Raw genomic sequence first — 17,567 nt, 5'->3', positions numbered from 1 at the left:
TTCAAAGCTAGGTAGTTTAGTTGGCTTAGTTATGCCCATCTAGTTATTTTTGCTAGTTTATTTCATTTTTGGTTTTCAATACGAGTTCAATTTTTTCGGTTATGTAATTAATTGTTCCAGAAGACAAGTCTATTTAATAATAGTTGAGTTTGCTAGAAAATTGTTTATGGGATTTTGCTGATGCATTCTTTAAAACTGTTGTTGTACTATTGAGTTTGATAAACATGTTCTGATGGTTAGTAGTGTTAGCGTGAGTCACACGGTATTAGGTTTCCTTTAGGAATGTAAAGTTTGTTTCCTTATGTAATTAGGATTGTGTAACTAGGGTTGTATATATATCCCTATTTTTAATGAGAATAATAACAAGAATTATTCCTGCCGTATATTTTCAACTTGGTATCAAGAGCCTGGTACCGTAACCCTAGTAGGAAAACATCTCATCGTGCTGTTGCTGCTGTGATTCGCAGGGACTGTGCACTTTCTGTCCTTGTTGTATTAGTGCTGCTGCGCGTTGAAATAAAAAAAGATGGTGAACGTAGAAGATGGGGGCTCGGGGCAGAAACCGGGACTCGGTGGAGGTCCTACTAATAATTCCGCTCCTCTGAACTCTGTGATAATCCAGAATGATGCCTCGGCAGTGCCGAGTGCAGTGAAGCTTAATGGATCGAACTACCCGCTTTGGTCCAAAGTATTGGAGATGCATATTGCAGGACGTGGTAAGAAGGGGTTTGTGTCGGGGAGCATCAAGGAACCAGGTGAAGACAGTATCGAGTTTGAGACATGGGAGACTGTGAATGCTATTGTGAAAGGATGGCTGATTAACTCCATGGAGCCGGCTATCATGAGCTTTTTTATTCACCTTCGTACTGCCAAAGAAGTATGGGAGGAGGTTGCTCGAACATACTACGATGGTTCTGATATCTCTCAAATCTATGAGATGAAGGTTAAGTCGTTTCGACTTCGTCAGGAAGGACGTCCAGTTCGGGTGTACTATGCTGATCTAAAATCTGTGTGGCAAGAGTTGGATCAACGAATGCCGATTAAGATGGAGTGTGCTCAAGATTTGAAGACGCTGCGAGATGAGGTCCAGTTGGACCGTGTGTATGCCTTCCTGGTAGGTTTGGATGATGTTTTTGATAAGGTTTGTAGTGACATCTTACGAACTCAGCCTCTTCCGTCTGTTGAGGAGGTGTTCTCTATGGTAAGGCGTGAAGCTCAACGTCACGCAACTATGATGGGTGGAAGTAATGTTGGCAGCCAAGGAGGAGGATCTGCAGCTGCTATGGTGTCACGGTTTCCTGCCAATTCCCCTTCCGGGAGTGTGTCGAACTCATCTTTGAAGTCCCGTCCATTTAACCGGGAAAACAAAGATAATTTAAAATGTACCTTCTGCGGTCAAACCCGCCATACCGAAGATACATGCTTTGCAAAGCATGGAGTACCCGAGTGGTTTCCGGAGTTGAAGAAACGGTTGCGGGAAAAAGAGCGTGGGAATAATAGTTCTCCTAGTGGATGGGCAGCCTTTGCTGCTACCACACCGAGCAATATCACAGGAGCCGAGGTGCAATCTGGTGAGCCAAGTCAGTCATTATTGACTCGTACGATTGTTGGTGAACCATCTTCAAATACAGGTACTGTAGGACGTGTTCTCTTAGCTTCCGACACTGCTCATCATACAGGTTGGATTCTAGACTCTGGTGTAACGGATCATATGACCTATGATAAAAATTTGTTTCAGTATATGACCAAGCCCCGTAGAACATGTGTGGAGACGGCTAATGGTACTACTGCTTCGGTTAATGGAGCAGGCACCGTGTGTCTTACACCATCTCTCTCTTTGCATCACTGTTTATTTGTTCCATCTTTATCTCATCACCTACTCTCTATTCCGCAAGTCACGGAACAGTTGGACTGTGTTGTATTAATATATCCATTTTTTTGTCTGCTTCAGGATATTCAGACCAAGGAGATCATTGGGCGTGGCACTAAGAGAGAGGGGTTGTATTATGTGGATGATGTCGTTCCGGGAAGAGCTGCTGCGGTTCGAACATCTACTGCTCGTGCATTAAAGGACGTCTGGATGATGCATCGCCGTTTAGGCCATGCTTCTTTTGGTTATTTACGGCGCTTGTTGCCTAGTTTATTTCATGGAATAAATGAATCAGACTTACATTGTAAAGTATGTATTCTTGCTAAGAGCCATCGTGTTTCGTTTCCTTCAAGTATGAATAAAAGTGCGTTTCCGTTTGATCTTTTGCATTCTGATGTTTGGGGTCCCTCCCCTGTAAGTGTGGCTTCTGGCATTAAATGGTTTGTCACATTTGTTGATGATTGCACCCGTATGACCTGGTTATATGTGATTAAACATAAGAGTGATGTTGCTCTGGTGTTTCAGTCTTTCTATCAGATGATCAAGACACAATATTCCTCTAATATTAAAGTTCTCTGCTCTGATAATGGAGGTGAATATATTAATTCTGAGTTGTCTCAATTTCTTTGTACTCATGGGATTCTCCATGAAACGACGTGTCCTCACACTCCTCAACAAAATGGGGTTGCCGAGAGGAAAACCCGTCATATCTTGGAAACTGCTCGGGCAGTGATCCTTGGTGCATCTGTACCTCAGCGTTTTTGGCCGGAAGCGGTCACTTATGCTATCTATCTCATCAACCGTATGTCATCCCATGTTGTGGGATTTCAAACCCCACTTCAGATGCTCAGTAAACATGTCCCCGTGGTGTCCACCAACACTCTCACGCCTCGTGTGTTTGGTTGCGTGGTGTATGTTCATATCCACAAAATATATCGTAGTAAGCTTGATCCATGTGCTCTTCGGTGTGTCTTTGTGGGTTTTTCTCCTCACCAAAAGGGCTATCAATGTTATCATCCTGGAACCCGCCATATGTATGTGACTATGGATGTTACCTTTTCTGAATCCGAGTATTTTTATTCCTCTTCACCGTCCCCTTCAGATCACCAGGGGGAGAGTGAGACTGTGGGTGATCTGGGTTGGTTGGAGTGTGATTTAGGGGGAGTTATGAGCGGTCACCCCGACTCTCATGATGTAGGAGAGGGGGACATGCCACAAGCCGTGATTGCCGAAAGAAATGAAATCAGTACTGCTGCACTACAGCAGGTTGTTGCCGAAGTGAACACCCAGGCAGTTATTGCCGAAGGAGACAATCAGGAACGGCTAGATTGTGCCGAGACCAGGATTGAACACGAACAGCTCAGGGTTACCGATCCCAGTGGTGAAGTTAGTAGCAGTGTACCCTCTCTCTCTAGCTCCACAATGTCGTCCAATGTATCTTCTCTGAATATGCCTGAGGTAAGTACACTAGATGATTATACAACTAATTCAAATAATATTGTAAGTACATATGAGTTGCCACCAAGACAAAATCGAGGTGTGCCACCTAACAGGTTTTCTCTGGAAGGAAAAGTGAGGTATCCAATAGCCAACTACGTATCCTGTAAGAATCTTGCACCTGAACGCAAGGCTCTGGTGAATAACATAGAGTCCATTAAAGTTCCAACTCAAGTGGAGGAAGCTCTGAAAGATCCAAGGTGGGTGAGAGCAATGGATGAAGAAATGATGGCTCTACAGAAAAATAAAACCTGGGAAGTAGTGAAGCTTCCTAATGGGAAGAAGCCGGTTGGATGCCGCTGGGTGTTTACAATCAAATACAAGGCTGACGGGTCCATAGACAGATACAAAGCAAGGTTGGTAGCAAAAGGGTATACTCAGACATATGGTGTAGACTATCAGGAGACATTCTCTCCGGTAGCCAAGATGAATACGGTACGTGTACTTATCTCTTTAGCTGCAAACCTTGAATGGCCCTTAAAACAGTTCGATGTGAAGAATGCCTTCCTTCATGGGAATTTGGAGGAAGAAGTCTATATGGTTTTTCCGCCTGGATATGATGCAGGTGGGAACACAGGGGTTTGTCGATTGCATAGGTCACTTTATGGACTTAAGCAGTCTCCTCGTGCGTGGTTTGACAGGTTCACGCAAGCCATGAAGAAGAATGGATATCGTCAGTGTCATTCCGATCATACGCTGTTTGTAAAGCGTAGATTGAATAAAGTAACTTCTTTGATTATCTATGTAGATGACATGATTATTACAAGGGATGACTCTGATGAAATATCAAGGTTGCAAATAAACCTTGCGGCAGAATTCGAAATGAAGAACTTGGGAGACTTAAAATGTTTTCTGGGAGTTGAAGTTGCCCGCTCATCCAGAGGTATCTTCTTGTCTCAGCGTAAATATGTATTGGATTTGTTGAAGGAAACTGGTATGCTAGGGTGTAAACCGGTAGACACCCCTATTGTTGAGAAGCATCATCTGGGCATATATCCAGATCAGGTACCGGTGGATAAGGGCAGATATCAGAGACTTGTAGGAAGACTAATTTATTTGGCTCATACTCGTCCAGATATTGCTTATGCCGTAAGTGTTGTGAGTCAGTTCATGCACTCACCAAGTACGGATCACATGGCAGCAGTCATGCATATCTTAGCATATTTGAAGTCTGCACCGGGAAAAGGAGTATTATATGGGAGACACGGACATCTGAGAATTGAAGGATTTACTGATGCAGATTGGGCTGGTGATATAACTGATAGGCGATCAACATCGGGATATTTTACTTTTGTTGGAGGGAATTTAGTTACATGGCGTAGTAAAAAGCAGAAAGTAGTCTCACGATCATCAGCTGAAGCCGAGTACAGAGGTATGGCACACGGGATGTGTGAGATCCTGTGGTTGCGAAAGCTTCTTTGGGAGCTTGGACTCAAGACAAATGAGGTTATGAGATTATATTGTGATAACAAGTCCGCAAGAGATATAGCAGACAACCCAGTGCAACATGATAAGACTAAGCACGTGGAAGTTGACAAACATTTTATCAAGGAGAAACTCGAAAGGAAAATGGTTTCTCTCCCGTGTGTAACGTCCGAGGAGCAACTTGCAGATGTTCTTACTCATGCAGTATGTAGTCGAAAGTTTACTGACTCACTCATCAAGTTGGGCATGTGTGATATCTATGCACCAACTTGAGGGGGAGTGTTAGCGTGAGTCACACGGTATTAGGTTTCCTTTAGGAATGTAAAGTTTGTTTCCTTATGTAATTAGGATTGTGTAACTAGGGTTGTATATATATCCCTGTTTTTAATGAGAATAATAACAAGAATTATTCATGCCGTATATTTTCTACTAGTAGCTAATATCAGTGGGAGTAATGTTTTGGTATTACTTCAATGTTAATTCACATAAATTTGAAATGCAGATCAGATATGTAGTGATTGTTGGATTGATTCTGTGTTGTACATATTAGATTCTTGAATTCCATATTTTGAAATGTATGCTAGTGTGTGATGATGAGCTTGTTGATTTTTAGACTCGGTGATCACTTCTGTAAATCTTAAAAGATTGGTTTTTCATGTTCATACTCAAGTGGGAGAATGTAAGATTATGAGTATGAATTATGAAAGGAACTAGTTATTGTGTTTAAGATTGATACGAAAAGTCTTAGTCAAAAGCTATAACTTATTTGGTTTCCTTGTGGAATAAGTATTTTGAGATTCTGAGTAATCCTTTTGGGATTAAAACTCAGAAATGGAACTCATTTGAGATTGGTGTATTGAGTATCAATTGTGGGGTTCGAATCCTAAGTCTATTCTGATAGAGAATGGCATAAGGAATATTGTATAAGGCTTATGTCACTGCTCTTGCAAAGCTTACAGTTTATAGCGTTCCAAAGTCCTATTATTTGGAAGAGCCATTGTGTTTTTGCTAAAGAGGAGAAGGCTATAAGCTCGTGAATTCATCATCAGGTTCTGATTCTGTGGGTAAGTATTCAAGTTTTTCTCATGTCTAAGTTCGTGTTTCAATTGATTGGTTGAGTTGTGATTTAATTGGTTGTATCCATGTTCTTTAATTGTTAAGTTGTACAAGCTTAATTGTTAAGTTGATTTAATTGGTTTAATTTGTTGATAAATTTTAGTTTTATTGTTAATTTCATCTTGTACTTAATAGTAATCATGCAATAAGGTAAAAAGGACAATTCAAATTTAAAGTTTAAGTTGATGTAGAAAGAGGTTATATGAGTTCAAATAAAATTTTCCGTTCTGAATAGTTTATGACCACGGAGACCATTTATCCAATCAGGTCAAAAATTAAACTGAGTAATTAAATAGTTTTTTAACATTGTTTATTTACTAATATTGAATTGGGTAGCTAAATAGTTTTTTAACACTGTTTATGTTAGAAAGTCATTGTAACTAGATAGGAATGTTTTATTTAATTAATTTGTAATTGATACTTTCTGTTATCGTGTTCCTAGTTTCTAGGTCTTCTTGTTGTACAAGGAAAGGTATTGTAGGTATTGTATATATTGAGCATTCTATCAATGAAAGAATTATTCTGGCTAAATACTTTTTCACATGGTATACAGAGCAGGTTCCAAACCCTAGCTCTTTTCTCTGCCGAAACCACCAGAACCTTTTTTTAGTTCGTTGTCCTCCTTCTCCATGGCTGACAGCGACAACACCATTATCATGAAGGGCGACGGCGAGAGTTTTGCCGACCCTTATTTTCTTCATCCTTCAGATCATCCTGGTTTGATTTTAGTCTCCAAAAAATTAACTGGGGACAACTACAACACTTGGTGCCGAGCTATGGAGATTTCTTTAGGTGCCAAGAACAAAATTGGTTTTATTAACGGCAAGGTGAACATGCCATCTGAAACAAAGCAACCCGATGCTTACGCCGCATGGAAGAGGTGCAATAACATGCTGCTTGCATGGATCATCAATTCCATTGAATCTGATATTTTAGATTCAATTCTTTACTTGAAGACAGCCTATGAAGTTTGGGAAGATCTTCGGGAAAGATTTTCTCAAAGCCATGCTCCACGAATTTTTCAGCTTCAAAGAGAGATTGCCTCTCTCACCCAAGGCCAACACTATGTGGCTGTTTATTACACAAAATTGAAGGGTCTTTGGGATGAGTTAGCATCCTATAGTTCTTCAACAATCTGCACTTGTGGCGCACAACATGAAACCAATAGACTTATGCAGTTCCTTATGGGATTGAATGAGTCTTACAGTGCTATTCGTGGACAAATCCTATTGATGAATCCACTTCCCTCCTACCGACAAGCGTATTCCTCGATCATCCAAGAAGAAAAACAACGGGAGTTAGGCACTGGATCCCGCAGTCTAACTGAACCAGCAGCCATGGCGGTTCGCCATCAGCAGCCATCTTACAAGAAGCAGCACCAACAGTCGCAGACCAGCAGCAACAGTCGACCTCCTCTTCACTGCTCTTACTGCGACGCTAAGTATCATACCGTTGAGACTTGTTGGCAGAAGAATGGTTATCCACCGGATCATCCCCGTCACAATCCCAACAAGACACGCAACTCCAAACAAAATGGTGGTGGCAGCGGCTTCTCTCGTGGAAGTTCTTCTGCTCATCACATTGCTTCTACTCCCACCATCAAGGATCTTCAAGCTGCCGTGCCCAACCTGTCCGAGAAACAATATGCAGACATCTTTTCTGCCTTGACTTCCAAGAATGACAAACCATAAGCTGCGAATGAAGCACCACAAGCCCATGCCGCTCTCACTTCTCCACCACTCTCAGGTTTGTCTCCGCTTGTTCCCGGTCGATGGATCATCGACAGCGGAGCAACGGATCACATCACTTGCTCGTCTAGTTTATTGACAAATTCCATTAACAATACCTCTTTGCCGCCTGTCTCACTGCCTAGCGGGGAGAAGGCTTCTATTACTTCGATTGGCAATATTCAATTAAGTGATTTACTACAATTGAAAGATGTTCTATGCGTGCCTTCTTTCCAAGTTGATTTATTATCTGTTGGAAAAATTACAGATGGGTTATATTGTTCAGTGACTTTTTTTCCCTCTTGGTGCATTTTACAGGACCTGATTTCGAAGGTGACGATTGGTGTTGGTAAGCGACGGGGCAATCTCTATTACCTTGTGGCGTTGGCTTCTACTTCCTCTCTGCAAAACCGACCCTTCTGTCACCTCATTACCGTTTCTGCTGACCTTTGGCACCGCCGTCTGGGGCATCCTTCTCTTGGGCGTCTACAATATTTAGCAAATAAAACCTTAAATTTCCCTTTTGATTCAAGTCATCGTTGTCATGTTTGTCCCTTGGCGAAACAAACTCGCCAACCTTTTAGTCGTAGCTCCATTTCAACTTCTAGTTTTTTTGAACTTTTGCATTGTGACATTTGGGGTCCTCATCAGACTGCCTCCCTTACTGGTGCTCTTTATTTCTTAACTATCGTTGATGATTTTTCTCGTTTCACCTGGGTTTTCTTAATGCGACACAAACATGAAACACAACCTACCCTCAAAACCTTTTTTGCTTATATTGAAACTCAATTTCACACCAAAATCAAACAAATTAGAGTCGATAATGGGGGTGAATTTTATTCCATGCGGAATTTCTTCTCTGACAATGGGATCATTTATCAACACTCTTGTGTTTACACACCACAACAAAATGGTGCTGTAGAACGCAAGCATCGCCATATCCTAGAAACTGCCCGAGCTTTGCGTTTTCAGTATCATTTACCAGTTAAGTTTTGGGGGGAGTGTATTCTCACCGCCACTTATCTCATAAACCGTCTTCCTACACCATTACTTTCCAGAAAATCACCATTTGAGATCCTATACAACAAACCACCTTCTTATTCCCATATGCGTGTTTTCGGTTGTCTTGCCTATGCCACGTCTGTCCATCCTTCCTCCAAGTTCTCTCCGAGGGCTCATCGATGTGTCTTTCTTGGTTATCCCCCAGGTCAAAAGGCTTATAAGCTTTATGATCTTGAGACACATAAAATTTTCACCAATCGGGATGTTATTTTTCTTGAAGACATGTTCCTTTTGATCCATCCACCACCGCTGCACCCTCCCCTCCTTTATCCGATTTATCTCATTCCACACCTTTACCCATCCCACTTGATCCCATCACCCTTGACCATTCCACCACTACTCCACTAGATATTGTCCCCCACACTTCCACACCGCTTGACCCACCGCTTGACCCATCCCCACCGCCTGACTCATCCTCACATCCTCCCACCTTTCACCCCCTCACGGACCCTCCCACGGACCCCACCCCTGACCTTCCTAATTCTACTCAACCCACCCGTTTTTCCACACGCCACAGGGAGCCCAATGTTCGTCTCCGTGACTACGTTTGCTCGCAGGTGATGCTGCCCCCACTCCAATCTTCGTCGCCTTCGTCATCCGGTTCCACCAAAGGTACTCGTTATCCCATTTGTAATTCTATTTCCTATCACAGATATTCACCATTGCATCTTTCTTTTGTTGCTCACGTTAGTCGAAGTGTAGAACCTTCTTCTTTTGCCGAGGCTCTTCAAGACCCTCATTGGCGCGCAGCTATGGATTCCGAACTTGAGGCACTTTCTTCCAACAATACCTGGACTCTTACTCCGCTTCCTCCCGGCAAGCGTCCCATTGATTGTCGGTGGGTCTACAAAATCAAGCATAATGCTGATGGTTCTATCGAGCGTTACAAAGCTCGTTTAGTGGCCAAAGGATTCACTCAGGCCGAGGGGATTGATTATCATGACACTTTCTCTCCCACCGCCAAAATGATCACAGTTCGCTGTCTACTTGCTCTTGCCGCTGGTCAAGGGTGGTCTCTTCAACAATTTGATGTTCATAATGCCTTTCTTCATGGCGACCTTCAGGAAGAAATTTACATGTCCCCTCCTCCTGGTCTTCGGCGTCAGGGGGAGAACCTTGTATGCCGCCTCAACAAGTCCTTATATGGTCTCAAGCAAGCCTCTCGACAGTGGTTTGCAAAATTCACAGAAGCTATTCTTGCCGCTGGTTTTACTCAGTCCAAAGCAGATTATTCTCTCTTCACCCAAAAGAACGGTACATCCTTCACAGCTTTGTTGATTTACGTTGATGATATTATTATTACGGGCAACAATTTAGATACCATTAATGCTCTTAAACGGTTTCTTCATACTCGCTTTCGTATTAAGGATCTTGGCAATCTGAAATATTTTCTGGGTATTGAAGTTTCTCGTTCAAAAAGAGGACTATGTATTTCACAAAGAAAGTATGCCCTTGAAATAATCAAGGATTGCGGCCTTTTGGGTGCAAAACCAGTAGGATTTCCAATGGAGGAAAACAAACTTTCAGATAAAGGTGAATTACTCAAAGACCCATCTTTGTATCGAAGATTGGTTAGACGGTTGCTTTATCTTGCCGTTACTAGACCAGACATCACATACTCCGTGCATGTACTTAGCCGTTTTATGCATCAACCGCGTCAACCACATATGGATGCAGCACTTCGAATTGTGCGGTATTTGAAGTCTGCACCAGGTCAGGGCTTATATTTTCAGTCAGATAATAAGTTAACTTTGAGAGCCTTTTGTGATTCGGATTGGGCTGGTTGTCCGATAACTCGACGTTCTACGACTGGGTATTGTATATTCTTGGGGAATTCGTTGATTTCGTGGAGGACTAAGAGACAGAAAACGGTCTCACTTTCTAGTGCTGAAGCCGAATATAGGGCTATGGCTGGAACATGTTGCGAGCTCATTTGGTTACGGTATTTGTTAACAGATTTGCATGTACCCATTTCAGGACCTGCCATTATGTCTTGTGATAACCAGGCAGCATTGCATATTGCTGCTAATCCTGTCTTTCATGAGAGAACACGCCACATAGAGATGGATTGCCATTTTGTTCGGGACAAGATTTTAGACGGCTCTATAGCTACTCGATATGTCAGTTCTTCTCAACAATTGGCAGACATATTTACAAAGGCCTTAGGCAAAGAAAAATTTTCATCCATGTTGTGCAAGTTGGGAGTTCTTGACATCCACTCTCCAACTTGAGGGGGAGTGTTAGAAAGTCATTGTAACTAGATAGGAATGTTTTATTTAATTAATTTGTAATTGATACTTTCTGTTATCGTGTTCCTAGTTTCTAGGTCTTCTTGTTGTACAAGGAAAGGTATTGTAGGTATTGTATATATTGAGCATTCTATCAATGAAAGAATTATTCTGGCTAAATACTTTTTCACAGTTTATTTATTTACCATTTATCCATCCCAATATACAGTTTGGTCCACCAGCTATGTCACTTTCTCGGGAAAATGTTTCCTCAAGTCTTTTCCAATTGCCAGGTGAGAAAATCACAGTGAAACAGAGAGAGGGAGAGAGAGGGAGAGAGAGAGAGAGATGGCAGGAACAGAGGAGTTTGTGGAAGCAGATAATGCAGAGGCCATAAGCAACAGAATCGAACAAAAATCTCGAAAGATGGAGAGCTTACTCAAACAGTATCACTCCAAATCCTTTTCCCTTTTTCTGCATACAAATTTCTATAAAACCCCTTAATGATTTGATAATTCCCCAAAAACCTTAAATGTTTAATCTGTTTTTCATCTAGGTACAAGACAGTCGAAGCTCTAAAAACTGCTCTTGAAGGCTCGCCTCTCAACACCAAAGACGATCGCTGCAAGGTTTGTCTGTTCTCTTTTCCTAATCTTCTGTTTGGTTGCCGAGAAAATCAGTCGATGGAATAGAAAATTGAATTGTAAGTTTAGAGCTTTTTACTCCTTTTCTTATTGTTTTTCCAGTGGTTTTCTTCGGTACCAATAAGAATTGTCCCCCTGTGTTTAATTATAATCCAATTGTTCTGTTTGGTGTGGAATGAAAAGAATGTGATGAGATTAATTTTTTTTTTTCGTGTTTTTTTTTTTGTGAGTTTGCAGTCTGCAAATTGGATAATGGTGCATAGAGCTATCATGGCTATAAAAGATGTGGATGCGATGTTTTCTTCTTTGGATCCTGAGTACTGTGATATTCTCATGAAGTAAGTAGTTATACCTTATGAATGCTATCCGATTATGGTTTTGAGTATTTTACATAATCTATTGAATTGAAATTTGAAATTTATGTAGATAATGAACTGTGTTTTGGTAGAAGGTGGTTTTGTATAGATTTGTTCTCTGAATATACCACGGATCTCGTTAACGGTTGGTAATAGTTGCATGATTCAATGTGCTTAAAACTGTTGGAAGTTCTTTAACCAAATATAGAGTAGACGTGAGCATACTTATTTTCAGTTAAACCGGTCAAGAATTTTCCCAAATGGAGAGCCAAATTATCTTGAGCTATAGAAATGAACTTGAATTTGACTGATTACATAGGTGTGGCTGTTTCTTTGCATGCATTCTGTATCTTTATCTTTTAGATGGTGTTGATTATAGGCAAGTTACCTCGACTTGTGCTTTGTTAGGGTACGAAGAAACAGTGGCCTTCACTATCCATTGTTCAGGCCTTAAGAGAGATTTATTTGAATCAAATATGGCAGTTGAGTATCATATATTCATGAAGGAAACCAGTTTGTATGATTAGTGAATGGGATTTGGGGAATAAAAAGAACAAGGTCCCCTTGTAAGTCCAGCATTGCATCCTTCCAAGGCCTAATCCCTATGGTCTTTCCATACACTTAACACACTATGTTGAGATTAGCATCTAGTGTGAAACAAATAGTTGCATTCTTGGGCAATCAAAGTATTGGCTCCACGAATGTGTAGAAAATAATTTATCAAAAATAGGCTTCAACGTAGAAACAGGGACGTATTTTATGTGGTGTAGTTCATTATGAATATCACTATATACGAAACATTTGTATGTTTCTTCTTATTTCGTTTCTTTTCCATGATGTCAAATTATCATCATTAGAGCGTTTGTTGTATGTACAGCTTTGGTGCAGTGTCATATAAACAAGTTTCTACCCCAAAGATTTAGAAAATATTAGGTATGCATATTTTTTCTTCTAAGTTTGTGATTTCGATTTCCTGATGTTTTTCTCCTTAGTTTTCTTTATTATTCTTCCTTTTCCTATAAGAAAAGTTCTCCTGCCCTTCCTTTCCCCATCTTTGGTATATGCTGTTCGTTAGGACATTTTACAATTTGGGGGTTTCTCTCATTGAAGGTACTTGTATAGAGGATTGTCTACTGGAGACCGGCCCACATGCGACCAGAGCCTCCGGATTCATGAAAAACTGACAGAAAGAGCTGGTTCGGGATGCATATTGCGATACCTTGCAGACATTGTGAATACAGTTTGATCTAAAGACAATGTGGATATCCACACCTCATTTCGGTGATTGTTGAAACTTTACCGAAAATTCTACTCCAGATCTTTTGTATGTTGGTTAATTTCTCTGCTTCAGATAGTTTTGTGACATAATTTCAAATCCTCAATGCATTTGTCCTTGTAGGCATACTTGATTCATGAGGACCTCTGGTACTATTTCTAGCGTCTCACTTTTTTACTTCCTGTTAACATTTTCCTTTGGTTTTGTTTATGTTTCGTGACATGAATCATAACCTTTAATGTGAGTGAAATTTCAACCAGTCTACTTAGAAAAAGAAACGTAATTCCTCTTTGTTCTGTTTTTAATGTAGAGAAAATAAGGTGAAGTTAAGTTCTGAACAACTCTCTTTTAGGTTGGCCTTTTGGTCTAGTGGTGTATATATCTTATCAGTGTTGAAAGATGTCACAAGTTTGAATCTCCTCTCTATTAATTTTTTTTCTTCTTATTTTTAAAACATTAAGGAGCAAGAAAACCCCTCCACAGCCTACTCCATCAGACTTTGTTATTTTGTCTAAGGAACATTTCATAAAGTCCTAATTGAAAAGCTACCACCTTTTAACAAGATAAATTTTCTATAAGTATCGCAGTGTGATTTGCGAGCGATAGCTTCTTATATATCCTAATTCACTGTGTAAATTTCACAATTCAGTCACACTGACAGATCTTTTTTTGTTAATTTGTAGTAACCAACTGGAACCCCCTGAAAAGATAAATCTTAAAAAAAAAAAATGATTTTTTGTTTTTTTAAACCACTGAAACAAGTGACGAGCCAAGAAGAATGGAGCAGAAAATTAAGTCATGAGAAAGAGAGAAAGGGATTCATTTTTGTTGTATATAGGCTAAACTTAGCAGGATGTAGCTAGATACAAATTGAGACTGATGAATGTGGGCAATTTTTTAAATCGTATATAGTTGGGACTTGGAAGTCTGCCCTTTTGGTTGTCCGTAGCTCTTAATGTGAAGTCGGTCGAGTGTAGACACAAACTGGAAGACTGGTCAATGTGAGCAATTTTTGAAATTGCCTATAGGTCTTTTTGGTTGTACATAGTTCCTACTATAGAGTCAATACAAATTTGCCCTGTACATATTCAACTGTTTAGTAATGAACAAAACTATTCCAAATATTTCCAGCTATTCATTTATAATCTTAAACGAATTAAAAACCTGCAGCAAAACGCGGATATTCTTACTAGTGTACAACAAAGTGCTAATTAAATGAGACGGGCCTGCTCAATCTAATATGGGCCTAACTGGCCCAAGAAGCCATGTAAGGCCCAAAAGCTTTTTGGTGTAGGAAGGAGAAAATAATCGATAGAGTTTGAGACTTGCTTTAGCAGATAGGTATGGGTTTTCGAAACGGGTAATTCCAGCCCGGTAAATTGCATATCATTTTTTTTTTTTTTTTGGTGATTTTGTTGTTAATTGATGATTTGTGATGTAGATGGAGCTGGAGCTGGAGCTGGAAGAGGATGACTTTGATGAGCATGATGGCTAGGATGAGGAAGAAGATGGAGAAGAAGAGGGGGAAGAGGAAAATCTTGTGATGCTTAATTAGAATGAAGACATGGAACTAAATAATGTGAATATAGGAGATAATATGCATGGCAGTTGGAAGGTTGGTGACGAAATTTGATATTAGGTTACAGAAGTCATTGAATAATATAATAGTCTGGAGTGTGGCTATAGAAATTGAATACTAGTGCCATTGTCATCTATGCTCGAGGCTAATTTTCAGTATCTATTTAATTTAGTTATTATGAAAGCACAATGGAGTTATATATGCATATGCAATTCTTCAGTACGAGAAAAAGAAGGAACTAAATCTATACAAAGATATATGCTGACATATGATGTTAATTTTGTTCTTCGTTTATTCCGTCGCAGAGACATTTTAAAGAATCTGAATCGGCACAAGGATGAAGATCTTCTTAAAAGTCAAGCAGTGAAGAACCAAAAGGTGTGTTTTTCAAAATAATGGCCCTTGTAATATCCTTGAAATAGGTTTTATTTTTCAATATGACATTATTCCTACTTGTTTAAAGCTTCTTTTGAAACCACACTTTAAAGTTGAAAAAAATGATTTATACAGTGAATTATTGTCCGATCGATGTTTATTCTTACCCATATTCTATGTTTTTTTTTTTCATTTTTCTGAAGTCTCTCTGGCACAAAGTTCTTGAGTTCAGATTCTTGCTTCAGAAAGTATTTCCATGCCGGTTATCTGGTCTAACTAAGACCTGTCACGCTGTATCTTGTAGAATGGCTACTTTCAGAAACAAATCAATAGAGGAATGGCAGAGGAAGACAGAGGTGACCACAGTTGCTACTGCTATAAAAGCAAACTGCATGCTTTTGATCAGGTCTGGCTCTATAATCGAACTTGTAACCATGCCTTTCCCTATGACAGACTTGTGCCATGCCATGCCAGATATTCACCAAGAATTCATTTTTCTTTTTCCAATTGCAGAATATTAGTGAACAAGTTGCTTCTTATATGAGAGATCCAAGCAAAATGGTTAGGCAGGTCAGATGAGGAAATCAGCAGTTGTGTATTTGGCACTGTAAGAGTTTGACTCTTACATCTAAATTCAAAAGAATTAAAATTTCACAGTTCCCAAGGTCTGACGTGCATGCTCAGATACAATTCATATTTTTAACATCAGGATGGGTTTTTCTTAAGTTTTGTACGTTCAGCAATTTAAACATGATTTATGGATATGCAGGTTCCTGAGGGCGACAACACTACAAAGGGAGAGGTACTGATTGCATATACTTGTGGTTAACTATAATCCTATACTAATCTTAGGACCCATCTGTAAGTTCATTGGATTAAATGTCCCATGGAATTTTCAATTTTCCCATGTGCTATTTTAACTCCCAAATGAGGTACAAATTCATTGTTTGGGATGGATGCAGTTTATAATTAGTTTTAACTCCCAAATGAGGTACAGATTCATTATTTGGGATGGATGCAGTTTATAATTAGTTTGATACTAGGTTTGAACACATTTTGGGTTGTTTGTGGTGTTTGCTTCATTTTTTTAATGGCCCAAATGTGACTGGATGAATTTGTTCCTTTTATTGCTATAAGAAAAGACCATGCAACGTGTGTGCAAGGGCTGTGAGAGTTTCATTACGCGCCATTAGCTTTATTTAAAATTTTGATTTGTTTGCCACTTGGATGTGCAGCCAGTGAGGTCTGCTTTAATTATCTCTTTGATGTGTTATAAAATTTATATTTCTATTTGCACAAATTGAGTAATTTTATTCCTTCAGTCTGATAGGAGACACAATTTGATGCTGGTGCACAAGTTTATGCTGACCCCGAACTTTTGGATAACTTTGAGTTTTACCAGCAATTACCGAAATAATTTTTTGAGATAATTGACCCAGCATCTTCTGGTAAAACAATTAGGACATCTCATACTTCATCTACATGAATAATTGCATTTGAATGTGATACACTATACGGTCGACCCAATCTATAAGATTTCTTGTAGTTCAATACACATGCACTCAGATTGCATTTAAAAATTGTGGCTTTTGAAATTGTTAATGATTGTATCCTCCCAACCTGGTATCCTAGTTAGTTTGCTGCTTTGGATGTGCTTGGATGTTAGAGTGGATGAACATGATTTTCAATAGTGGGCTTGGAACCTAATCGATCCTGAACGTCTATTGATTATTGATTATGATTTTGCACTATTTGATTATTCGCAGAGACAAGCCTTTTATTCTTTGAAAAAGTTGCATGCTAAGAAGAGGAAGATTGTTGACAGAAGAGCCTCTGAAGAGTCGCAAGATAAGGTATCAATAGATTCTTCGGTTCCCTATGTGAAACTGCTGTGACTTTGTTTTGGAATATCTTGGAGCATCTGTTGAGCAAACTAGGTCAGATTGTTGAATGCTTATTGCGTTGTGCTTTTGCAGGCACAATGTTCATGTGAAGATAGTAAATTTCATGGCTTCAGAGACTCTGGCCGTTCCTCCTTTACTTCTTGACCTCAATAATTTGTTCAGGTTGAAGAAATAGAAACCGGCTTCTGTAGTGTAGTAGCGATGCAAGGCTGAACCAGCTGTAAAGTCCTTGGATCTCAGGCTAAGAAATTGCCTGTTAATTGCTATATATATATATATATATATATATATATATATATATATATATAATTCTATCTAATATCTGTTGTATTCATATTTATGCAATTTACACAATTTCAATGGGGAGCCGAGTCTTTAAGAATGATTTTGTTGTAAATGACAACTAAGATTTGTAACTTTGTCATTTATAAGCGGATAGGATGTTTTGTTTTCCCCGGTGCCGAAATATTCTCAACACAGCCACCCCCAAAAAGAATTATTGCCCGTT

General features: G+C 39.7%; 2 protein-coding genes across 10 annotated transcripts; both read left to right on the top strand.

Annotated features, from left to right (window-relative positions):
* The first annotated feature begins 6,424 nt into the window (after positions 1 to 6,424).
* Positions 6,425 to 7,766, top strand: LOC148695637 (uncharacterized). The gene has a single exon (XM_088697937.1). It carries the CDS (start codon positions 6,538 to 6,540, stop codon positions 7,597 to 7,599), a length of 1,062 nt encoding a protein of 353 aa, XP_088554063.1. The 5' UTR covers positions 6,425 to 6,537; the 3' UTR covers positions 7,600 to 7,766.
* Positions 7,767 to 11,167: 3,401 nt separating this feature from the next.
* LOC137735370 (actin-related protein 2/3 complex subunit 5A) lies at positions 11,168 to 17,509 on the top strand. Of its 9 annotated transcripts, none has more exons than XM_088697950.1 (12): positions 11,173 to 11,371; positions 11,482 to 11,554; positions 11,807 to 11,907; positions 13,036 to 13,206; positions 13,325 to 13,350; positions 14,643 to 14,816; positions 15,086 to 15,158; positions 15,460 to 15,561; positions 15,669 to 15,762; positions 15,925 to 15,957; positions 16,922 to 17,008; positions 17,132 to 17,509. In XM_088697950.1, the coding sequence occupies exons 1-4, from the start codon at positions 11,274 to 11,276 to the stop codon at positions 13,169 to 13,171; spliced, it is 408 nt and encodes a 135-aa protein (XP_088554076.1). In that variant the 5' UTR covers positions 11,173 to 11,273; the 3' UTR covers positions 13,172 to 13,206; positions 13,325 to 13,350; positions 14,643 to 14,816; positions 15,086 to 15,158; positions 15,460 to 15,561; positions 15,669 to 15,762; positions 15,925 to 15,957; positions 16,922 to 17,008; positions 17,132 to 17,509. The 9 variants fall into 9 exon arrangements, with proteins under 9 accessions (XP_088554077.1, XP_088554076.1, XP_088554074.1 ...); XM_088697948.1 differs by having other exon boundaries at positions 13,325 to 14,542; XM_088697949.1 differs by lacking the exon at positions 13,325 to 13,350.
* The last annotated feature ends 58 nt before the right edge of the window (positions 17,510 to 17,567 follow it).

The sequence above is a fragment of the Pyrus communis genome, chromosome 7, assembly GCF_041283825.1.
Source record: "Pyrus communis isolate YQ-2024b chromosome 7, ASM4128382v1, whole genome shotgun sequence".
NCBI classification, from domain to species: Eukaryota; Viridiplantae; Streptophyta; class Magnoliopsida; order Rosales; family Rosaceae; genus Pyrus; species Pyrus communis.
Note: the sequence above shows the minus strand (reverse complement) of the source record. Positions and strands in the feature narration are given on the sequence as shown.

Coding starts and splice junctions, on each gene's coding strand:
- LOC148695637 (XM_088697937.1), top strand. CDS start 6,538: ATGGCTGACAGCGACAACACCATTATCATGAAGGGCGACGGCGAGAGT.
- LOC137735370 (XM_088697949.1), top strand. CDS start 11,274: ATGGCAGGAACAGAGGAGTTTGTGGAAGCAGATAATGCAGAGGCCATA. Junction 11,555..11,806: donor CCAAAGACGATCGCTGCAAG/GTTTGTCTGTTC, acceptor GTGAGTTTGCAG/TCTGCAAATTGGATAATGGT. Junction 11,908..13,035: donor TACTGTGATATTCTCATGAA/GTAAGTAGTTAT, acceptor CTCTCATTGAAG/GTACTTGTATAGAGGATTGT.